General features: G+C 29.3%; 1 protein-coding gene across 4 annotated transcripts in view; it reads right to left on the reverse strand.

The window, feature by feature from the left end:
• Window positions 1-15,679: 15,679 nt before the first annotated feature.
• Window positions 15,680-26,587, reverse strand: part of LOC111626274 (ATP-dependent RNA helicase vasa-like) — an 85,008-nt gene continuing 74,100 nt past the window's right edge. For all 4 annotated transcript variants that reach the window (XM_023369594.1, XM_023369591.1, XM_023369592.1 and 1 more), the window contains 3 exons: window positions 25,660-25,930; window positions 19,536-19,655; window positions 15,680-15,811 (listed from right to left, as the gene is read on the reverse strand). In XM_023369594.1, coding sequence (XP_023225362.1) covers window positions 15,731-15,811; window positions 19,536-19,655; window positions 25,660-25,930 — 472 coding nt within the window. In that variant the 3' untranslated portion in view covers window positions 15,680-15,730. The remainder of the gene's footprint in view (window positions 15,812-19,535; window positions 19,656-25,659; window positions 25,931-26,587) is intronic.

Below are 26,587 nucleotides of genomic sequence, written 5' to 3' on the forward strand. Positions count from 1 at the left end.
AGACATGAAACAAATTAATTATGAATAAATTTTTATTTAATAAATACTGTGTTTATTCTAATAAACAGTGTGTTGGCTATAATTTTTTTTTTTCCAGCTTTCAACAATACTATTTATTAGAGAGTGCTTACTATTACAGAGTGAATATTATTTCTATTCTTTGGGAATTAGGAACAACTTATTTGGGGACAATTATTAATGGAATAAATCCAGTAACTTTCTTCACTTAATTATTATTTGAGCAATAACACAACAGCTAATGCTGTCACACCTTATTTCAATATGCAGTAAGAGTGACAACTTTAAATGGACTGCAATTTTTCAGTTTACAGAAGTCTTATCTTCCTTCAATAGACAGTGCGCTTACTATTAGAGAGTGCTGTGTCTAACTTTTTCATCTTGCAGCTACACTGTTTATTAGATTAAATACAGTAATTGTTGAAGATAGAAAATGCCAACAAAATACAATAGCACCTAAATTAAATTGACTTATAATTACTAACAAATTAATATAATTATGCAATTGCTATATTAAAGAATGCTTTTTAAAAATAATCAATCCAGATGAAATGTAAGTTCTAAATTAATTTTAAATATATAACTAATAATTCAAATTATTTCACCAGAATAATAAATCTGATAAATAATTAATATGTACTATTTACGTTACAAATATGAATATATTACATTTATTTCACTTTAGATGGAAGTGTAGTTATAAGTTTTTTCCCCAACATATCCAAAAATAATAAGTTACATTAACCTAATTTCATTTAACAATATAATTTTTTATATTAGAATTTTGAATTACAAAGTAAAACTGAACTCTCTCTCTCAACTCCACTATTTAATAAAAATTTTATATTGTTAGAATTTGATTTTTAACACCAGAAAATACTTATTTTATATGAAATTTTCTATTATTATATTCATGTCTAAAACAAAAAATGAAATAAATATTGAGGTGACTAGTGTTTAATTAAAATTGGAGCATGAAATTGTAAATGTGATTATATACTATTTGAATAAATAAGTTTTATTTTATGTTGTAATAAACTTTTTATAATTGATACAACAAAATAAGTTCTTTTTCATATTTAATTTGTCTCAAACAATATGGGACTGATAATTTCAATATTAAGAATTTATTGAAAAGATTCTATTGTAATTTTAAATAAAATTTTTTTATCTCCAGCCTATTAAATTTATTTGAGTTTGACTGATTATCAAAGCTATTTATAAATAAATAAATAGCAGCCAATAACTAATAAGAAATTTATTACATTGGATTATTGGTTAATAATAATTAGATTATTAAAAGTTGTTTTAAAATTACAATGTTTTGATATGCAACAAAATTGATCTTGAAAATTAGTCAAAAGTATATAAATATAAAGAAATTTTTTACTTAAAATAATTAATTTGTAATAATATCAAAAAGAAAAGATAGCAAAGATTTTTCAGTTTTTGTGCTTATTCTAATTTATTCAAAAATGAAATGTAATAATTTAAAAAAATTGCATTCAAATACAATTATCCACATCAATATTTTAATCATTTTTATATAATTAATGTTAAAACTTGTTGAATATTTTTAATATAGTTTTAAAATAGCTGTCAAAATACTTCATGCCGTACAGAAATTACATTAAAAATATTTTTATGCAAAAATAAGCATTTATTTTACATTTTTTATTATGCAAAAAATATTATAGTCCTATATACTCTATATACTATATTAACATAATTAGAAAGATGAAATTTTTAAAAGCTTTATTTTTATTTGCTTAAAAAATTTTTATTTGCTTCTTTTGGAATGATTCCATCATTCCAAAAGAAGCAAATAATAAAAAAATAGAAACTTTTAAAAATTTATAAAATCTTATAAAGCATTCTGACTTTGAAAAGATTGATTCAAATTATAGAAACTAGAATTCAAGTTAAGTAATACAGATGACAACATTTTTGTCATAAAATATACATATATTTTATATGACAATAATTTACCTAATATTTATTTTATTGAATTTTACTTCAATATATTGGAATATTAAAAATACATTGTTATACTGACATATCAATTATAGTTTCACACTAAGTTAAAGGCCAAATAACAAAGCATCTATTTACGTATATATCTTTGTATATATATTCAATAATTTAATATAAACATTAGATTTATCTTGCAAAAGCTGCTTTACTGTTTAATATATACTAAAAATCATAAAATAATAATAATAACAATAACAATACAAAAAGAAAGAACACTAATAATATACATATTCAACACTATAAAAATATTGAATACAGTAAACCCCCCCCTATAACACTGTTGATAATTCCATATTATATGAATTCCATGTTGTACGAGTCACTTAGATTTTACAAATACGTGAGCCGTTCACAGCCCGGCACATGTATTTGTAAAATCTAACGGGACATTCCAATTTTCAACGCGAGTGTTGAGTGTTGAAGTCAACAATTTGACGTCATCGACGTTCCAACTCGAGTACGAAGTGCTTAGTTCCCATAATTCCATTCTCAGCAAGATGGATTCCATTCAAATGTCTTACCAATTACCCACAATTCGTTGGAAAGTAGCAGTCAACATATCTGTTGAGTGCTGAGTGTGTTGAGTCAGCGCTGACAACAGCGCTACCTCAACGTTGAAAAAAGGAACGAATTTTAACGAATGTTGAGATCAGCGTTGAAAATTGGAATGTCCCGTAAGCGATTCGTACAACATGAAATTCATATAATACAGAATTATCAACAGTGTTATAGGGGAGTCTACTTGTATATTAAAATAATTGATAATTAAAACATATTTATAAATAAATGAATTTACTTTCATTCCATTTGAAACATATTAAACATGAAATTAAATGAAAATGAATAATTATTTAAATTTATAAACATTTATAGTTTTCATTATAAAAAAAAGAAAGGAAAAAAATTTAACCATGATTAAAATATGCAATCAAACATAAAATAATCATAAATTATATATTTGATTCAGTTAATTATTATTATTTTTTTAATATACAACTTTTTAAATGGCCGTAATAAGTAATAAAATATTTTTTGATCTGTAGTAGTAGTAATAATTATTTATCTATTAGATATCAGCTTGTATATGAAAACATTCCTAGATCATGTTTTAGAATCTTTACATATTAAAGTATCTATACTCGATATAGATACTTAAATACGTATTTTAACTTAATTACATTCTTAAAGGCAATATCAAGAGAAGTTTTAAGTCAAACGAAGCTTCTCCATTTCAATAAATTCCCAAACTTGCTCATCAACATTCCATAGTTTCTTACCTCATCCGAATCTCTCTGTTTTGTCTTGTCCATTTCCCGAACTCTTCCTTGAAGTTATCTTTCGTTTCATTCTTCGTTTTTAAATCCAATAAACTGTTCTACGGGTAACCCGTCAACGGGGAATGAAAAAAAAAAAACAAATCAGAAATTAGTCTTCCGCCATTTTGGAAATGGAGAACGAGCAGACGATAGGCTGTTTATTCTAACAAAAACTCTTCTTATTAACATTTACTAATATTAAATAACTATAAAATAAATAGATTGAATCGATATAATTACGAATCATACTGAATATTCGACGGATTATATAAAATATCGAAATTATTTTAATTAAATATACGGGCGGAGTAATAAGTAAATGGAATAGCAACAAACTTCCATTGGAATTCGCGGTATGTGGCGTACCCTAGCGGACAGGTAAGTAAAATGGAAGAATCAACAGGTAGAAAGTATGGAAAAAATGTTTTTTTTTTTTAATTTTATTTTTTTTAACCAGAAACAATAGAATTTTATTTTTATATATAAATAAATATTTCTTTTTTTTTGTAAAAATTTTAGAAGAAATAAAGAATTTTTTCCGATGTAATATTAAATATAATTTAAAAAAAAAAAATTATATAATAATGTAGGGGTCAGTAGTAGTTTTCATAAGCTCAGTCCGTCTGGATCGTAAACTAGTTAATTAACTAATTACTTTTACCTATTTTAATATATAAAACTTGAAGCCATTTTAATTTAAAATTAAGTTATTTTTTTAATATATTTTTTTCCTTTCTATAAATTTTATTTAATTAAGAAATGGAAAATGGCTGAATACAAATTTTATCTAAGCCTAAATGTTACATATAGATCATTCAATGCAAGTCACATGACTTTCAAACAAAATATAAAGGTAATTTTTTAATATTATAATACATTTTAAATGTATAAAAAGTATACTTTTATATAAAAATTCCAATTAATAATGTATTTAAGTATTACAATGCCATTTAGTAATTATAACTCATCTCATAATTCTATTTTCAAATAATTTCCCTGATTTATTTTGAGAATGGCAAATATATATCTAACATATACATATTTTCCTCTTCTTATTTATATAAATGTGTATATGAATATATAAGAGGAGGAAAATATATATATATAGCCTATATATCTTCATTAAAGAATAAGNAATTGCATATCAATAACATCAATATATTCAAAATTTTATAAGCAGTTCCATTTTTACTCTTCTCGGGAAACAATGAAGCAATAAACTGTAATGTATTGAATAAAGTAAAAAGATGGAATTGTCTACAAATATATTGTAGTATATTGAAATAAATCTGCAATACAAACTTAAAAAAAAATTTTTTAATGGAACATCGAGGAAGGTTTTTATGAAACACTGGTTAAAAAACCACACTCAAATATAAACGACTAGTAACTCCTACTTACCTATATTAATAAATATTCAATCTTTACAATATAAGAATTAAAAAGTTTATATTCTAATATGTAAATAAAAAATATATCCTTTATACTTATATTGTACGAATTGAAAATTTATTGAAAAATAAAATAACACAATAATAACGTATACTGTATATGTTTTATTTAATTTTTATAATGTACGGTATTATGTGTTTTGTAAATATTATTAAAATTCAATTCAATTTCAATTTAAAAAAAAAACAATTAGAATAACTAATGTTTCATATCTTAGAAAAATTCTTTAGAGAGAGAAGTTCTTACAGTCAAAAAATGTATAAATGGAATAGCTAATTAGGATCTCAATTTAAAGAATTTACGTATTGTATGTATATATTCAATGTATAATTTGAAAATTATGTAACGTGAGTATTAATTAATCTGTCATTAGATATAGTTTACACATACATATATATAAATGGTTAAATAAATTATTTGCTATGCTTCTATGTGAAATTTTTTAATGACTGTCAAATAGATTAATATAACTTACACAAAAACTGTGTATTATTAACTGAACTATTATCTAGTACAAAGAATGCAAATAGGTCTTATAATATTTGTCTGAAGAAAAAGATAAAATAGAACACAAAAAAATAAAATAATTGAGATCTTCCGTAAAAAAGTTTAAAACTGGTTTCGAATTTATGGCGTACGATACGTTACTATTACTTTATAATATAATAAATTCTAAAAAATAAAAAGAAAAAACAAATATGTATTTATATACTGAATTAAATTGGATTAATTCCATTATCCATCAAGAAGTATTGGATAATTTTTTTCTAAAACAATGCTTTTTTGTAGATGTTTTAGAAACATAATCTGATATCTCTAGAGATAATGGAAATAATTCCGATTTAATTCAATAGACTACATATATTTTAATCTCTCTCAACAGTTTTTAATATAAAAAATATTAATAGGTCACTCGTAATAAAAAATACATTCAATAGTATATTTTGCTTAAAATTTATTAACAAACTTTTAAAAAACGTATGTATTATCAGACGGAAAATTGGTTAGCTGTTTGGTCTTATGTAATAGCAGATGAAAAGAATGATAATTTATAAAGAAAAAGGAAAGAAAATTAAATTAAAAATTAGAAAAATCCGATGAAATTTTAAATTTAACAATCACAAGTCAACGTGTATTCATCTAGATGTACAATCAAATTATATTGTATCGTAAATATGATTGAGAAAATCGATGCCAACTGACATCAAAGAAACAGGAAGTAAATAACTCAAATTACAGTAAAATATATATGTATGCATGTATATATATATTATTGTAATTTGAATTACTATTCGATACTTTATTATATACTCTATATAAAATATCAAATAGTATTTATTTTGGTCATTTTCAAGAAGAGAACGATGCGAATGCAACCAAAGAAACTAATGATAACAACTTCGGTTTCCAGTATTATTTCACGATTTTAAAAATGAAATAAATTGAAATTTAAGATACACAAATATTGACGTTTTATATCAAAACTTTTTTTTATTTGATAAATTATTTATTATTAACATACAGCATCTCAAAGCTATTACACCATTAATAATAATGTAAATTCAAATGAAAAATGATTGATAATTTAATTATAAAAATATCTTCCAAATTCTCAAGACGACAAAAAGTATTAATGATTTTCTCTGAGCACTTTTTGTACTGGCATGATTCTCCAGTTATCAGTTTCCGTTGATCTTGATTTATAATTCAAAATATTCCATCAGAGTTAAAAATGAACATTAGAATTTAAGCACTTATACAATAACATAGACTAAGTTTCTATGTTGTTTTATAATGTTTTATGATAACAGATAAATTATTATTTATAAAACTACTTAAAGGTAACTTGAAATTAAGGACGACTATAATTTAATTTATTAGTAAATAAAATTATAAAACCTAAAATAAATCAAATATTCATTCAAACAAACGAAGAATCGACACTGATAAAATGTATATTTTATTCCGGCTTAGATTCAATTCTCGACAATAACTCATTACATGATTAGATCTTTCGCTTAGATTGAAGATTATTAAAAAATATTAATTCTAAATAAAATTATCTGAAGTGTCATGAGAGATAGGGAGAAATGCTTGAAATAATTTCATAAAAAAAATTATTACGAAAATAAAAATTGATTTTGTAAGTAAAACAGATCTTTAAGAAAACTTTCTTCGGTAATTAACTATTTAAAATTCAATAAAGTAGTGAAAAAATAAATGAAAACTTCAGTTAAACTGGAATCAATCATTTCATCACAACAAAAGAACTTCTTATTTTGAAATTTGCTCACTATAAAATAAGATATAACATCAAAAATTAACTCTATTTAGTTCAGATGTTTTCAAATAACACTGATCTATAGCCAGAATGTTTCAGAAACTCTTTTTATCCGTTATAAAAAATACTATTATTCTTTTGCAGGATTAAGAATTTTTAAATTTGATCTTATACACATTTCCCTTTACCCGAACTCGCTTTAATCCGGTTGAAAACTTTTTAAAATTTTAAATAATCGACTTTATTGAAATAAAAGTTACATCAAAAAGTGTGTTGTTTGTTATCGGTAACCTCATATATTGTTAAAATTTTCCTATACCAGTAAAAGTAAAATACTGTATTTGAGAATCCCCATTATAAAAAGCTTTCCGTGGATGCATTTATGCACTTTTATTTAGAAATTATCATTTAATTGTTTTAATACAATTAATATTTAAAAGATAAATTTCAAAAAGTCAGATTATAATTTAAACCTTTGACAATCTTTAAACATAATACCAAAGAAAACACATGTAATAGTGTGCAAAATTACCATTATGTTCCGTAATAATTATATATTTTTTATCTTATCTTAAATTCTACAATTATTTTCTTATACAAATTTGTAGGAAATACAGTAGTGATAAATATTGATTTAGTTTATTTATATACTAAACAAATTAGGTTAAAAAATTCAGTATTACATTAGTGTACAGTACAGATTAAGAATTTAGACTAGATACTTATCATAGAAAATCTTTTTTGTTTGTAAGAAATATTGAATAATATACAAATGTCATGCAACATATCTAAGTGACAATTATAATGAATTTTATCGAAACTCATTATAAACTTTTCTCCATTTCTCTGACATTAAATGTTAATAAAACTGATCATTTGTTTCAGGTTATTTTATAATTCTCTTATAAAAGACTTAATACTCAAAATTAATAATTCGTCAAGCACAAATCCATACACGGATTGAACGAAACATAGCTAAGTTTATACGTTTCTATTCAATTATATCTTTAAAAAATGGTAAATGTTTGAATTATCTTTGGTTTCGTCTTGCATTTCGGGATGCATTAACTTAAATAGTCGTCGCATAAAATGGTGAATGAATTTTATTAAATTAGCCTACTAAATTTCATTTCAAAATGTGATCCTTTCCTTGTCTTTTTACTTCTTTGGTATCATTTGATAAAATAGATTTGTTTACTTCAGCTGTTTCTTCCATAGTCTTTTGAAATATTTCACCTAATTCTTCTTCATTTAAAGCACTTTACCATAAGAATATTGTAAATTATTAATATAGAGAATAATTGTACTATATTTAGATATTATATACTATTTTTCTTTTAAAAATGAATTTCTTATTTTATGATATATAACATAATAAATTATAGACTTTCGACGAAACATAACGTGCATTAGTTTTGTCAAAACCATGCAGTTTGTAAATGGGGAAGTATAAAATGAGGTCAAATTAACATAATTAAGTGCACTGTCAGAACATTGTACACTATGTCTCCATAATAAAGGTAAATAAAGCATTAAATTCTATGTATATAAATTGACTTTTCAGTTAGTAAAATAATAGCATAGCTTTAAAAAAATTCTAAAATTTTACAGACCAATACAAAAAATGTATTTATAAGTATTAAGAAAAACATTTCCTTTGCTTATCCTATCAGAAATAGTGTTTTAAGTATTTAACAAAAGAAAATTTTATATATTTTTACTAAATAAATATTAAGATAATAATATATGAAAAAGAAATTGTCATTCAGTCTGTTACATTGTCCAGCATTATTTACTTTTTTTTTTTTCTTTCTTTTTTTCTAAACATGGGAACAACGACCCCTTACTGTAACTAATCAATCGTGACTCTGAAAAAGATTTGTAAGTATAAGGATGTTACTAATTTTTTTTTTATATTAAAAAAAGTGTATACAAAAAGTTTTCAGTCGAAAAGTTTTTCTAAAAGTATAATTAATTTAATATCCTGAAATAGTTTTCGAATGAATACTGTATTTACTTGACAATATTTAATTTTTTCGTTCACTAAGACTGTTCATATACGTATATACTGTACTTATACAGTATACAGTAACCCTCAAAACAGTGGTTACTTTCCTATAAAATCTCGTGTAATGTTAAACCATGTTATATAGGACTAGAAACAATACCAAAGGAGAATTATGTTCAGAAAGCTAACAAAAATAAATCATTTTTATTTTTATAACTATCGTAAACTTAATTTTTATTAACAAATAAAATCAAAGACGATAAAACTGTGTTACGTATACTTCAGATAATGTCAATACCTCTTTATCATATGACTGAACATTGATCGTGGGTTCGTGTCTGGTCACGTGGGGTTTACCAGATTTTCTTCACGTGTCTTAAACACGATGAAAATCCGGAAAACCCGCGACCAACTACTTGTTTTCAGTAGTATTTTTTTCCATTTGGGCACTAGTGGGTTTATTAATAAAATTGAGACGTAGACATCATCATTCAGTTCTGCAAAGTTCAGTGAGCGATTCACATAACAAACAGTTAATATTTGTTTCTTCTATATTCCTGTAACACAATTTCGTGAATATATAGATAGCAATCTGTAATCTAGTCATTGAATGAATTAAGCGAATTCACTTTATACAGGATTTAACAGGAATGCGGGCAGTTATAAATATAGACGGTTATTAACTTTTGAATATTTTAAAACATATTTTCATGTACACGATTTCAAACGACATAGTTTTCCATTTGTCTTTTGAAGATGACATCACGTATGTGATCCTCATTTATGCGCAAAAACTCTACCGTATCTGGGTTAGTCTGTTTTTATACTTGGTTGAAATAGTGTTTTGTGATGGACCAGAGAAAGCGCACCACCTGACTATATTATGTAAATGAAAAGTACAGTATTCAAATATTTCACTAGATACATACTATAAATATTGTAAAGTTTAGACGTTTCCAAAAAGAAAAAAACAACTTCATTGACAACTCAAAAATGATTAAAATTCAGTCAAGTTACCGACAAAACTGAAATCACTATCAATATTAATCATATCTTGCCTTTTGCTGCAAACTTTTAATCCCGTGAGCATGAAGTTTTCTTTGAAGAAAGTCTCGAGCATCATTCTCACATGATATTGTCATTGAACTGTATATTGGCAATATGGTTCTGTATGGTGCGAAATAGATGGTAGTCAGTTGGGCTGTAAGTGGATGAGGCATAAACTTCTAGCCCAGAGTCAGCTTTGCTCTATGTTGTATCGCGTTGTCGTGGCGATATCAGACTGTTCAGTTTTGAAGTGTGTGAAAATACTCAAGTTGTGCTAATTTTCTGGTGGTCAACTGATAGATAACAATCTGTCTGCTGTAGAATTGCTGCCTGGGTGGGGTTCATTATTTTGCCGAATGTTGACACAGTCGTAGCCTCGAAAGTCCTAATATTCGACCCTTGGAACTTTCGCAACGTAATGTTATTTTCCTATTTATTGTTTCGTCGTACAACCCTAATTAATCTGATATTCGTGACAAAGAACATTCAAACTAAACTGGACTAGTAAAAATATAAGTCAGTTTTCATATTTTAGTACCTAGTGTACTGGGTTTTGAAGTTTGGCAAAATCATAAGATAAAATGCCTGAGACTCATCGAAAGTATTCGAAATTCACCCGCGACCTGCATCCAAGAAAAGGTTGCTCATCACTGCTTTACCTCATAAAAATTCTATAATGAGAAATCCACTTCCGAGATTTACATTTTTCTAACGTGTGAAAGGCTTCATAGAAATCATCGGTTAACGACAATTTACGGTATCGCGGCTAGCACGGTCACGGTTTCGTACCCAATCGTGGGTAAAAAGCTTAAGACTTTCAATATTTTATGGACGAAGGGTGTGATATGTGAAACCACAAAATATTGAAATTCATAGGCAAAAATTCGTCATGCAATAACAACAAATCAGAGAATATGTTGCGCCGCTCTAAACATGGCATACTTCGAAGATGCCAAGAGTTTTTGCACATAAATGAGGATCACATGCGTGATATCACTTTCAAAACATAAATGGCAAACTATTTCGTTTGAAATCTTGTACATGATTTGTTTTAAAATATTCAAAAGTTAATAACAGTCTATTTATAATCGCCGGTTTTCCTGTGGCATTCTGTATATTTGAATAAATGTATCTAGAACATAAACTAGAATTTCTCATTGTTATCACAAAGTGAATAATTTTATATTCAATTACACAATATTCATTAAGTACTATATGATCTTCATTTTGTATGGATTTAGGAGAATCAAATTGTCCAGCAACATCAGAAAACTATCGCAGTATTTAAAGAACGTTTTAATCTTGCATATTACATGATTAAACAAAGAGAAATAAAGGATTTCGAATTGGACTTCATCCAATTCGAAATCCTTTATTTCTCTTTGTTTGAAGGGCCGTAAGCTGTATTGTAATTATGACATACAAATAGTATTTAATTGCAGCCCAATAAGCACCCATTACAACTTATTTTATACGTTAATCTATTTTTAATATCCCGTTTAAATATCCATTCATTTACGAAATTACAAGGGTCATTTTTAAACTCTTTTTCACTGAGCAATAGGAGTTTGGACACTTTTCGCATAATCATTCTTCGATCAAGACCAAATAATGAGGGACGAGACCCGAAAATTTCGGTTATATTTAAAATAATCTTGAAGATTCAAATTTAAACACGTGTTTCCCAGAGATGAAGGAATAGTCCTTAGTAGCTGGGGGCCAATTGGCCATCACAAAGATTAGTCACTCAAGTAGCAAGTTGTAAGTAGTCTGGAGGTTTGAAATGGGTTGCAATAAATTAAATTTACAAATAGGTTATTTGTTTGGAGTATCAATAGCAATTCATTACTATCTGTTCCATATCCAGTTAAACATCGAATTTGAATATATCGATATCTAACCATACAGATTTCTGTATGTTTGTACGTATTGATGTACAGTGAAACCTGCTAACGTAGTCCCTTCAGTAGCACATTAGCAGATTTCACCGTTACGTATTGGTTTTAATGCCATAAACCTTCATATTCTCAAATTTATATATACTAAATTTGAACTTTATTAAACTTTTAATGGAAATTTATCAATAAAAAATTTGCCTTTTAGCCAAGATATATAGAGATTTTAAGGAAGAAGGAATCTTTGATAAAGGAAAGATTCTTTATAGAGAGGTTAAAATGTCTTCATAAATCTTTTCCATTATAAGAAAGAATTATAACCTTTTATTTTTCTCTTGTAACTTTATAAAGGAAAGAATAAGAAATTATATAAAAAAAGAGATTATAGCGCTCTTACAGGATAAAATAAGAGATTTTCCTTAAGTTCATTCCTAGTAAAATAATTGATTTAAAGGAAAAAAATCTTTTCTGTCGTATAAGAATGATCCCTTTTCCTTTATAAAGGATTTTTTTTCCTTTAATAATCTCCTTTACTTTGGGGGGATCTTTAAAGGGAACAAAGGAGACTCTCTCGTATCATTAAATATCATTTTCATTACAGAAAGTTACAAAAAAAACTTATTTTTACTAACAGAATTTTTTTTTAAATTTCGATACTTTCGTAAAAAATTAATCGAGTTCATTTTAATATATTAACACGAAAAGACTTTAAATAGAATTAGAGCTATAACCTAAAAAAAGGGGGTCATATTGCCGTTTGAATGTATAATATATAAACCAAGCTCTCACACACAACCTAATTATTAAGGACAACAACAAAAGAGAAGGGTGCATTATAATTTCAGATTTTGCAAACGTTCGATTACATTAAGAGATGATAGTTGTACCTGTTGAACTAACAAAAGTTTGAACAATTGGAATTCACTACCGGTTTTTGTTACACACCGAGAAAAACACGTGACGGTCACTGACATCATCAAATACCGAAAGCAATAGGAAGATAATAACTGACTTCTCCTCCTCCTGCAATTTGTCAGTTACCTTTTTTTGTAACGTGCAGGGGTGAACTATCATTACTGCCATCTGGTGACGAAATTTACAATTGTTCTCTCGTGTCCTTTTCTCAAGTCGTGCGCTTAAGTAAAGCGTACCCTATTGAAACAGAAAACATTTGATGTAGACAAATATGTTGACTGATATTTTAGTAATGGAGGACAGATTTACACATATTTTGTGCAAGTATTGTAATCTTGAATTGCAGCACTTTCTTCTATCTTAAATGAAAAGTACTTAGTTGTGATATTTATTCCAACGTTGTGTTATTTTTGTGAAGAGAAATAGGACTCCGCATACGGGGGTATGTGAAGGCGTAGTGTTAGATTTATTGTTTCCATACGTTGACCACATGCTTGAATGGTTAATAGCAGCCACGCGCTTTATATACTTTTGTAGCCTGAAGCATATTATTATAAGACCGAGATTGAGGGGTGCGAAATTTAATTCAAAACCACCAAATGGACCCCTTCTCTCCAAAATGAAAACAAATGCCTCCAACTATATTAGGAAAAATAATTGCTTTGTAACTTTCTACTATGTAAAAAGAATTTTATGGCTGTTTTATTTTCAATTATTCAATTATTTTACTCTAATGTTATTTATAAAATTTTATATTCTGGTCTCTTTGTAATGTACAAGTGTATAATGATCTAAGAATCATTTATATTGATTTAAAAACCTAATCATTTTATTACCAGCAAATGTGACATTGTCAAAGACGGGCTGCAATTTTATAAAGCTGGAATTTTCAGTGAGTGAAAGTGTTAGCCCCCCCTCTCTCTCTCGCCAATAGACTGAAATCATTTACCTTGAATTTCTTTGCTCCACCTTCTAAACAATTAAACATTCATTGTTAGAAAAATAAAACTCTTAAGAGTTAAGTGGAATTACATAAAAACCCAATACGAAATCATCAGTAAATGAATGAATGCATTTGAAAATAGCCATTAGGTCTTAATGTTACTCTCCCCACAGAATTGATAAATTCAATGCCAACTTAATATAGGTACACGCATATTATCGTGTTTTTGGCACAATTTGCACCTTACTTACTGAAATATCCTCAAAAACTTTCTACAGGTAACTGAAAATGCAAAATTCACAAGTACACGACCACAGTGGTCCACCATTCCACAATGACTGCATTCAGCAGAGCAGAGAGTTTTAACTGAGTAAAGGTGTTTCAATCTGCCAAACAATGAATGACATATATGTTAGAATAGGAAGCAGCCAATGTTGATCAGTAAATGAAAGGGACTACTAAAGGTGATGTCGAAACATCAAGCATGTTCCGAAACAGCGGATTACCCCTTAAACCACCCTACATTCATTTAGATATTTCATTTATAAATGAAATATACCGATAATCAGGTATTTATCGTGCCTGTAATCCTTCTTGCATATCTTATGTACTTATAAACACAAGATATATTCTTGTTCGAACTGCCCTAAGTATGTCATTTTTAAAGTTGCATGGATGTGGGATTAACAAGATGATAAATTTTTTATAAAAAAAGTCTACCTGTTTGTGAAAACATTAAAGCTTTTTTGTAGGTCATGTGAAACATTGGAATCCAAGAAGAGAATTGCTGTGTTTGTGAATGAGTGGATTAACATATGTGAAACAATCGAATCTTCCTGTTCCGTAGCCTCCAAGTGATTATGACACATTGCTTGGTATGTGGCCTAACCCTCCTCCAGCTTATGCAACACCTGAACAAGGTATGCACGTTTAATGAGTTTGTAATGGAGGATGTTTCATGTTATCCAGCTATCAGAGCTCTAGACTGCCTCCTGGTTGATAAATGATCATGTTTTATTGCAGTCTCACACACTAAATTGTTTTGTTGGAAATCCTGGAACATTGAGCATATGGTATTTAATTCTGATAAAAGGCCTTGTGGGAGCAGGCCTACTGAATTTCTGGGAGAAGTTTGCTGGTACTTCTGCATACGTTAATCCCACTCAAACATGCACAATCATAGCGTTTCTCTCTTCTTGTGTCCACGTGTTTTGTATATTCTGCAAACAAATGATTTTGTTACCATTTTCACAAAAATGTATACAGACATTTTATTGTAAAGAGTGATTTTAAAAACAAATATTTCTAAATTCCTTTAGTTTTATCCTGTAAACAAAACAATTGGTCATGTATAAATGCCTCATTAAAATTACTCATATCTGTACAAAAGATATATTTCAAAATTTAATCTTTCAATATTTCTTTTACAGAATTCTTCCTTTTTTTCAATGTTAAAAATATTAATAAATGAAGCCCAGAGTTTTTATTTNCCCCCATCCAACACCACCAAAGAGCTCCCAACTTGCTGTCTGCTCATTCTGACTTCTTTCTTCTTCCTCAAAAATAATGGAATTTGGACAGACCTGACAGTTATAGTCACTACTGGCTTATAACTGAGGTCCATCCAAATTCATTTTTTTCATCTGAAAAGACTTTGTTTCAACTCCTCTTTCCATGCCAATATATTTTCATTTTATTTAAACAAAAAAAATGAATGTCCCTGAACTGGATGCATTTCTCTTAAGTGCATCAAAAATATTTAATTTTTTTAAACTTATTTTAATATAATAAACAGTAACATCAAAAACTAATGTCAGCATTTTAATCCCAAGATTCGTCCTCTGCTGTATTCACACTGAAGACCTCAGTCTTTGGTGATGAATAACTGTCTTCCCAGGAATCCTGTAAAACAGAATAACGACAATATTAGAAGTAATAAAATGTTACTGACAACTAAGAATATTAATAAATTGATTGTTTTATCACCAACAAATGACTTATGTCAGTAAAACTTTTGTAATAAATTATGTGAATATTGTAAAGATTTCTATTTACTATGCGAGTGGCCTTAATTTATGACAAATTTGATTTTCAAAATTTGCTTTAATTGGCACGATTGATCACCAATGCCGCTCAATACTAAATTATTTGAGCAAAATTTTTTTAGTGTTAGGAAATTTGTTATAAAATTAATTTATTTGATATTTAAGTGGTTCATTGCATTGGCAGATAAAGTTTTAACGGTAATTTATTTTGTAGAACAAGTTCCATAACAGTTCAATTTAACCCTCAAACAATCCCTTAAAGCAATCATCAAATTATCAGTATAATTTTATCTGCATAATCTGATGAAGTTCTTGCAGAGAATTATATCACAAGATTACTTAACATTACAAAATATGGAAAAAATCATTGTAAACTATAATTTGAAACATTATAAATTTAGCAGTCTTGAAATATAGGGTGCATTCAAAAATATCAGTGCTGTACCAGCACCTCTGTTCAAAATATCCAGCAACTTCTGGTTGCTGCCAGCATACTGCAAGTGTCTTTTCAGTGCTCAATAAGCCAGCAAACAAGACGGCAGTCATCACAAGACTTAAGAGCTCTATTTGTATTGACAATTTTGAATTTAATTTAGTTGATGAATGTACCTTGAATAAATTAAAATTAGGTTAGTACATTAATAAGCTATTTTAATATACTAGTATATCTACAGAAGACACTTAGGGTTCCTACTCAAATTTTTGCTTTATTTTCCTTGTCTTTCCCTGACCAATTTTGTATAAATTCCCTTACCCTCACGACTCTTATAGTATGTCACACTGACAAAGTAAAATCAGCATTTGACCTACTAAGCATGTATGTTTTGCTTATCCAACATTTTAATTAGTTATTTTTTCTAATTGCTGAATTATTAAAATTGTCATTCTGTTATTAATCCACAACCATAAGTCTACATGGCTTTGAATAAAAATTCAATTACTTTTTATTATTCGTCAACAAATTTTATATAATCCACATACAAAAGTATACATTTATTAAATTTCTCTTAATTAATTTCCTGTACTTTATAAAATATTAATAAACTAGAAAAAAATAAGATATTGCTTTGAGACACAATCAAAATTATTAAAATGAAAAATAGCATAAATGGTATTTATTATCTTTCATTTTAATAATTCGTAAAATTTTTCAAAAAATTTTGTTTATGCTTGGGAGAAATTTTGGGTCCTGAAAATATTCTGCATCCCTTTTCGTAAGTTGTATTGCACCACATTACAAGGGGCAGTCAAAAAGTTCCCAGAATTTACCTGCAGTTAGAAAATGTGATATAAGATAAGGTTATGCATTGCTGTGGCGAGAAGCTCCACATGTCTATTTGCAACGTGATAATGCTCATTAAAGTTTAGACTTACACAGTTGTTACTGTGGCACACAATGTCACAGTTAGGCAGTGTGCAAACATCAAGTTCGTGTGCAAATTGGGGAAAACTGCTGCAGATGCTATTGGCCCTGCAGCAAGTTTACGAGGAAGAGGCCCAAAAAGTGGCATGGACAGTGGTTTCTCCATCATGACAACACACTGAGTCACATCACTTGTTATGCAGCAATTCCCTGTCGACAAAAGTATTCCTGTCATCACCCAGTCGTATTGCTCCCAGTGACTTTTGGCTGTTCCCTACTCTCAAAATGGGCCTCAAAAGAATGAGTTTCACAAGCAGGGAGGATATCATATCGAATACAATGGCCTAACTCTGGAAGATTTCAAAAGAAGCATGCCTGCTTTCAACAGTGGCAGGATCAATGGAACAAGCGTGTCTGTGCAGGAGGGGCCTACTTTGAAGGTGATTACGTCTATGTTGCCATATATTGTGCCACTATAGTGCAGGATCACAATTCTGGGAACTTTTTGACTGCCTCTTGTACTTCTTGCAGGCAGCTACACTTAGTCAAGCATATTAGCATATTGTCAACAAAAATCAACAAAGTGGACAAGGAAGCAAATTACCTGACTTTTCCGGAACACTAATGAAAATCCCAGACTTTTCACTGTGTTGGAATCCTGTACATTACATGATTTGTTTTTAGTTGTTAAAGTGTAATCTCAGGATTGATCTAGTTATAAATAACTCCTATTGAAATTTTAAAAATTATCTTCCCTTTTTGAAATATTCATTTTTCATTAAGCTGTTCTCATTAAACAAGTTCAAACATATAAATTTAATGCAATGTGGAAGTCCACACCATTTATCATTTTCCTTTCTCGATATCCCCAGCAATCAGCATTTGTTTTCACTAGAAAACGCCAATGGGTGCATCAGTTCAAGCAGCATCTCACTAGATTGACACTGTGATTTTGAATATGCCCATACTGTAGATCACACTGTTCATTGCCTTGTACAGATATGCCAACCCTTAGTGCTCTAATATGTGGCTATTTACTTTTCTTGTTGTGGCACAAATGTATTATATCTTTGTATCACTGTTTTGATGCAATAGGGAAACCTGCTAAATGCCTGATTTTTCTTACATAATAACAAACAATTTAGCCACATTGGAAAAAAAAGCATTTAGTAGGTTCACCTGCTGCATCAACATTGTGGTACAAGGGTGTGTTACATTTGTGCCACACAACAAAAATAAGTAGCCATATATTAGAGCACAAGGGGTTGACATATGTAACGACATATGTAACAACAGATATAGCATGGAGCTAGCTAAAAAAGTAAGTACAACTTCATATCAGTTTGGAATAAGAGCACCTTCTTAGTGCAATGTATGGACTGCAAAATCATTTTTATCTGAGACACTGTTGAAAAACTGGAGCCCTGTAATAACACCACATTGGTCACTGTTCAAATTCATGAAGAGTTAATTTGCAGTAAAGAGTACCACTTTTTGAATGTAATTCATCTGGCTACGATAAAGTAGCACTAATCTATATTATGCACAGTTAGTTATCTTTCTATGTGTACTCTATATGAACACAACAAGTTTCAGAAACACAACAAGTCATTACAGTTTATTGTACCAGTTGTCTACTAAACTAAATTAAGATTATCTATTTACAAGTTATTCCTTTCTATGGAATGAAACCAATAATCATCTATATAAAATGCTTATTTTCAGATAGCTAAAAGTACTAATTTTCACACTTGGATCACATTTCATCAGCTAGCTCAAAAACATTCCAATTCAGTTGGAACAGTGATTTGTATATGCTAAGGAGCCAAAGCTGTACTAAAACAAGACAAAAATGTCACTTAGCAAACTGTTTAAATTTTTCACAAACTAAAAATATAATTTTATACAGACAATAATAATAATAATAATAATATAGAGCCAGAAACACAAAGCAATATTTGAAACTAATAAAATAAAAAATTGAGATGATCAATACTAAATTTTACGTTCTTAATTGAATATTACATATAAATTCAAGCCAGACATAATAAAATTTTTAACTCAAGCTATAAAATGGCTGTAGTTCTGGCCACATTACAACTCAAGTAAAAAATCTGTAAGCATCATATTCTTATTAATTATATTTACATATCTTTCATTCTACATTTTTACAATTTTGTAATGACATCAAATACTAATAAAAAAAATTCAGCCTTACTTTAATAGAATTCCTGACATCTTTAGCACCGTAACGGCTTCCTTTTGCAAACGATTGTTGTTGCAACATCCCTGTATGACCACCGGCTGCTTCTAACCAATCTGGCACTATTTGCATAGACTAAAAATAGTACACATTAATTAGAACCCATGCTAAATACACAAATTAAAAATAAAATAACTGAAATAATGTTAATTCTAGATTTCTGACTAAATAGAAAATTTTAAAATTTGTATTCATAACAAAAATTGTATTTATTGATAAAACATTGGAAAGATTTATAGTAATTATTCCTGGTACATAAACCTGTTATATAGAAAGTTAGCATGCACACATTAAAGTAATTATAAATTTTTAACAAATTTAAAATTTACATTATTATTAAACATTTTACACGGTAAAAACCTGTCAAAGATAATCGTGTAAACAGTTTCGATTAAGCTATGTTAAATTTTACAAGCCAGAAATCTGATTAAGGGCCTCTTTCATACAATCTGGTTTGAAACCATAACCATGGCTAGCCATGTCACTAAGCATTATAGCTAACTGTCTACTTGCAGTAACCACTCATACACTATTTTCTACACTTTCAATTAGTTTGATTTTATACCTGTTTGGAGCAGTGATCTGTGGTGGACCAGAGAATACACACCATCTACTAATTACATAAATAAAAAACAGCCAAATAGTTCACAGGGTACATCCAGTAAACATAGAAAGTAATTTGGTAAGAATATTTTCTACATTTAATAAAATAAGGTCAGATGATTGTACATTTTTTAATTACTTTCATTTGCATATATGTCTTCATTTGATGAATTATTGAGTTATTTGTACAATATTTTACTCTTGAGAAACATGCCGTCCATGAAGTCCTAATATGCAGCCCCTGGAACTTCTTGATGGCAACACTAAATGACATACAACACAGATTACAGCTTGCTTGACCAATAGATAGCATAATAGAGGAAGAACATTCTAGTAGTGGACCCAATATATAATAGGTTTGACCCAGTTAGCAGATTTTAAGAGTATAACACACCCCAGATTTTTCATAGAGTAATTTTGTCTCTATCATTAAAAGTATCCTATGCAACATGGGCTGGGGTACTAGTGGCAAAATATATTCAAATTACTTGAAAACTTAACAAAGGGGCCCAGGTATGGAATGGCTAATGTTACAAAAACCAATTCCTCTTTATGATACAAAGCGGATGGTGGAAATAGCATGCCTTTGACCCAGTTAACTAGGTGTTTGAATTCGGCCAAAGCATACCCAGCACTAAAACTGTCAATTTAAGAAGAGAAAGATCATCTACAAGCAATCGAGTAAAAGGATATAAGAATGCCCTGCATATCAGCACTATAATAGCCAAGTTTTTGGACCCTGAGGGTTGAAAAGACATATAAGGCATGATGTAAGGTGGTTTATCAAATTTATGATACACAGAAAATAAGATGCCATTGGGAGATCTATGTATGAACAGATCCAAAAATGAGATCTTTGCATTTTTTTTCCTTCTCTTTAGTAAAAATCCAAATAGTCAAGAAATAGCCAACTGTGATTGTATAAAATCCAATAACTCTTTATTACAACCTTCCTAAGCTAGTAGAATATCGTCATCATACCTCAAATATAGAAGAGGATAACTTATAGTGAGGAATCTAAAATTTTGAACTATGGTTCTCATGACTAACTCTGCCAAAATGGCAGATAGAGTCAAACCCATACATACTTCCTGCTTTAGTACGTAAATGTTTCCATTGAAACAGAAATAATTGTTCTTAGTAATTAGTAAAAGCGTCTCTCTCAACTCCGGTATCTGTGGTATGGAACAACTATTCTTGATTAATAAGGTGTTTGCAAGCATGACGACTTCAAAATAGGTAACAGATGGATATAAAGTGACCACATTTATTTTGAAAAGTAAGTACAAATTTGAAGGTATAGTCCCAGTGCCAGTAGCTGTAAGGGACTTTGCCAATATATTTCCTAGAAAAAACCACTTGTTAGAAAAATTATTCCAATCTTGTCATATCTTGATCACTTGAAGCAAAATGGCCAGGCAAGGCAGACTTTTTTTTGTTTTTTTTTACCTCAAATGTTTCTGCCGGATAAAAACTCCTTATCTTTGTCTGAGACTAAAACTCTTAGATTCAAAGTGTTCAAAAACTGTGTTACAACTCTCCTTTCTTTTCCTGATATAGTAGTAGTGGATGGACACTTTATGAAGATGGATACACTTCCAGCTGAGAACGCAAGTCCTTCTGCTGACAATTTTTAACTGCTGCAATAGCAGGTGGAATTAACATAAATCCTTCTTTGGTTTTGGAATGAATTTTGGGCCACATTGCAGTAAAGAATGCACTGCTTCTGGAATCACTTCACCTGAGTAATTATAGTGTGAAACATTGACCAGGGATCTGCATTTGCCTTGTGCAATAATCAATGGAACTTATTATCCAACTTCATTTTCATTCAGAACAGGAAATGAAACAAATTTTATCAAGTTGTTCATAAAAAATCTTTGGATCACAGATTTTTAACAAAAGCTAAATGTGCAAGATATGCATTTTGTTTGCAACCAGCAACAATTCTCTTCTTGTCTCCAATTAGTCTCACCAGGAGCTTTCTTTCTAGTTAGAGTAGTAGTGGTTGAACACACCTCGGAAAGAAATCATACCTTAGTACATCATCAATTTAAACATTTTCTGAAATTTTTACAGCTATCTGACAATTACAAAATAAAAAAATTATCACAGATTTTCAATTTTTGATTGTTTCAAAAGTATGAACACAGGTGCACAAAAAATGATTTGCGATGTTTCAATATTTTGTAGATCCACCATTTGACTTAATTCAAATACTCTTGTCAGGCATACATTTTATTAGTTTTTGAAGTTGTTCTTGTTTAATATTTTTCCAACAGTCCATGATAGCTAATTTCAGTGCATTTACAGTATTATATTGTCTGTCTTGGCTATAAACAAGATGACCCATAATGCCCCAAACATTCTCTATCAGGTTCGTATCAGGGCTCCATAAAGACCAATCAATCACATTACTTATTTTTCAGCAAACCAATTTTTAGTTGCCTTTCATGCATGAATGGCAATATTATCCTGTTGGAATTACCAGTTTTCTCACCCAATAAGTGATCCAAAAATTATTAAATTTTGATACAACAGTTCTTGATACTTTTCTGAATTTATTCTACCTTCTATAAATACAATGTCTGTTTTACCCCCATCCAACACCACCAAAGAGCTCCCAACTTGCTGTCTGCTCATTCTGACTTCTTTCTTCTTCCTCAAAAATAATGGAATTTGGACAGACCTGACAGTTATAGTCACTACTGGCTTATAACTGAGGTCCATCCAAATTCATTTTTTTCATCTGAAAAGACTTTGTTTCAACTCCTCTTTCCATGCCATCCTGTCTTTGGCTTACATTAATCTAGCTGTTTTATGCAATTGTGTTCATTTTGGTTTGGCAGCCATTTTTGTAAATTTGACATTTTATGATTATGCATACAGTTTCTGGTGAAACTGCAGTTGAAAATTCGATGCTGATTCTCTGACAGACAACTTGTTGACTGTCAGTAGCCAAAAAACCTCTCTTTCATTCCTTCCAAAAACCTTTCTTCTCCTAAGTGTAAGGCATTTAGGCCTTCTACATTGCTTATTTCTGCCATAATTTTCACTGAGTTAACACATTCTCACAGCACATGTAGATCAATTTACAGCTGCCAAAATATGTCTTAGAGATTGTCCAGCTCCTTTTAGTTAGTAAATTTGACGTATTTCCAACTCTGTTAATGTTTTTCCACGAGGAATTGTTTTAAATCACAAAAACTGTTTAAAATTGATGCCATGTTTGTAATAATGAATGATACTAACCTCTGGTGACAACTAATTAAACCAATAATTAATAAAAAAAATGATTATACTAATTTTATGCTCCTGTGTTTATACTTTTGAAACACTCAAAAATTGAAAATCTGTGATAATTTTTTTTTTTGTAATTGTCAGATAGCTCTAAAAATTTTCAGAAAATGTTTAAATTGATGTTGTAAACAACATACTAATATAATAAATACATTACTATTGTTAATGTTTTTGTTATTGAAAAAAGTTTGATGTGTTTAATTTTGAAACAGACTGTAGACAAAGACTTGCTTGTTTGTTGCAAAATGAAATTAAACATGCATGGAAATTTGTCCTTCAAACAAAATGAAAGTGTTTTAGAGGACTGTATAAAGAAGGAAATAATTATAAGAGGAAATGTTATTAGAAGACTATACTGGTGGAATTTTAAAACAATGTTTTAAATATCAGTACCAAATATGTTGAAAGGTATGTACAGTACAACCTAGAATTTGTGACTTCTGCTGAAGAAGGGCTTATGCCCTAAATGCTGAAGTATAGTGCACACCTTAAGGCTACATTAAGATTTTTTAATACAAATTTATGGGTTCACTGCCTTTCTTTTTAACTAGGACTTGTTATATCGAAGTCCAAGTAAACAAGTGTGAGATTTGAAGGGAATATTTTAATAATTTGGTTATATTTTAATACAATGACGAGAAAGGATTGAGTCAAAGGTCGAGTAAAGAAACAAAATGACAAAGTGGAAAACCCACACACATCCTATTTCTCCCGATTTCTTAATAGATAAGATCAATTGAATATCTCTTCAATTTAACAATTAAGATTGTAACCCAAACCCTAACCTTAGTCACTACTGGCAATGAATTTAGTATGTTTGACAGATGTTATCAGTTTTATGAAGTAAAATGAGTAATGATACCTAGAGAGAAGTAATAAATTTGTCGAAACATTCGGTTTCTGACAATTAACATAAACAACACCCGGGTGCAAATTGACCTTTGACCAGATTGCATCAGAACTCCCCCCAATAGCTTCCCTATGGTAGTGTTCCACAACCTTCTTCTACTTGCGGCACACCCATGACTCAACATGGCACACCAAAATGTCATTCCCCTTAAGAACATATGGTATGATACTATGAATAGAGTTACGTAATGCCACTAACCTATTATTAAACAGACATCAACACCAGTGAGAAAATTTGTTTTACATATAATTTCTTAAATACATGAAAATGCATGGCTTGTAATAGAGTAAACAATCATCATCTTATTTCATCAGTGCTGCAGCAGAGAATGAAATAAAAGCATAAGAAACACAGCAACTTTGATGAAAATATATAAATAAAACTTGAAATTAACAGAATATGCAAAAGTCACGTCACACCTTTCACCATATGATGGCACACCAGTTGAAGAACACTGCCCTATGGGATGAGTATAAAAGGGGGGAGTAGCACCTGCACATCAAGGCAATCACCAAAGGGAAGTCTCCAGCACGATCATCATAAGGAAGCCTCCAGGCTGGTCTCAGCTCTATTTGGACCTCTCCTCATCTACTGAAGGACCCCTCAAGACTGGATTGCTGCACCTCTCCCGACAACCTCCACAGGATCTTTGAGGTATTTGTTAAAATGTTTTAAACTCTCTTTCCGCACATAGATTTAACAGACCCATGTATCGGGTTGCCTACAAAAGGATTGTCTTTGTAAATTTACAAAAGGTTATATCTTTGTAGCTTATACTGCATATAATCCCATATTTATCCATAACTTTGTAACCTTATGAATCCTAGTTTTAAGTTTGATATTAAATTTGTTGTTTTGTTGAATCCAGTCTATTATTTGGAGAACAGACACCTATCGACTTACCCATCGACCTCCTCACTCAAACTTAGCCCCCCTAATGCCATCCAGACAGACACGAGATCGGATTTTACCAGCCCGTGCCGGTAAGTGGTCCAAAGGAATTAACCCCTGGCCCTTGGCTTATCTCACAAGTTATATCATCATACATTATCATGTATGATGATAAAACTTTAAATTTATCATGATTTATTTATTATAATGTATAAAATTTATCATGATTTATTTATTATATAATTTATGATAAATAATAGTTAAATGGAATGAAAGAAAATAAATCAAATGCATCAAATAGACAATTTATAAAAATTCTGATTTCTTAAAATGCTTTAAAATTGAACAAAGATTGTTTTGAAGATTGATACTTACATCTTGTAGTATTTTTACAAGATCTGCAGCTAAAGGACTATCTACATCTGGATCAAAAAAACTAGTAGCTTTTCCTAAATTTCCAACTCTCCCTGTTCTACCAATTCGGTGAACATATTCTTGGATTGTTTTGGGAAGATCATAATTTATTACGTGGCGGACGTCTTTGATATCTAAACCTCTAGCTGCGACAGCCGTGGCTACTAAGATTGGCATTCTTCCTGTTCGGAAATCCATCAGGGCTTCCTCTCGTTCACGTTGTAAACGATCTCTAAAGAAGTTTATTTTTAATTAATAAAACAATCAACTTCAGATTATTTATATAATTGCATATACTGAAATATAGCACTACCAAAACAAATACAATTTTCAAATGCTATTCACATTTCATTTTTGTACATTTAAATAATAAATAAATTGCAATAACTGCTTATTTTAGACAAAAATGTTTAGACATTTTTGGCTCTACTTAAGCCATCAGTTTAAACTTACAATATTTGCTTACAAGTTTCTCGGAACAACTTAAATTTCTCTACAGAAATTGGTTATACAATAGCCAATATATACTTTTCAAATTGAGTTCTTTATACCAATATGTAAAAGTAACAAAAAATATTGTAATTACAATAACCACTAACATAAAAAGAACTTTTACTTATATATTTGAGCTAGCAAAATGTTTAAAAGTTTATTCTAAAGACAAATGTAGACGCGATACTACATTCTGTCATAAGTATAAGCTTATCCCAATGAATTAATATTACTTCCTTCCTCCATATGCATACCTTAAAACTGCATGTTTTATTATTTGTAACTGATCTAGAGTTGTCAGAGTATGTGTAAAAGAAAAACTTTAAATCTTAATGTGTGACCCTACATAATAATAACCTTCATTTGTGATAGCTTTATTGCGTATATTCTCAATTTT

The sequence above is a fragment of the Centruroides sculpturatus genome, unplaced genomic scaffold (genome assembly GCF_000671375.1).
Source record: "Centruroides sculpturatus isolate CEXI.00-Female unplaced genomic scaffold, Cexi_2.0 scaffold498, whole genome shotgun sequence".
NCBI classification, from domain to species: Eukaryota; Metazoa; Arthropoda; class Arachnida; order Scorpiones; family Buthidae; genus Centruroides; species Centruroides sculpturatus.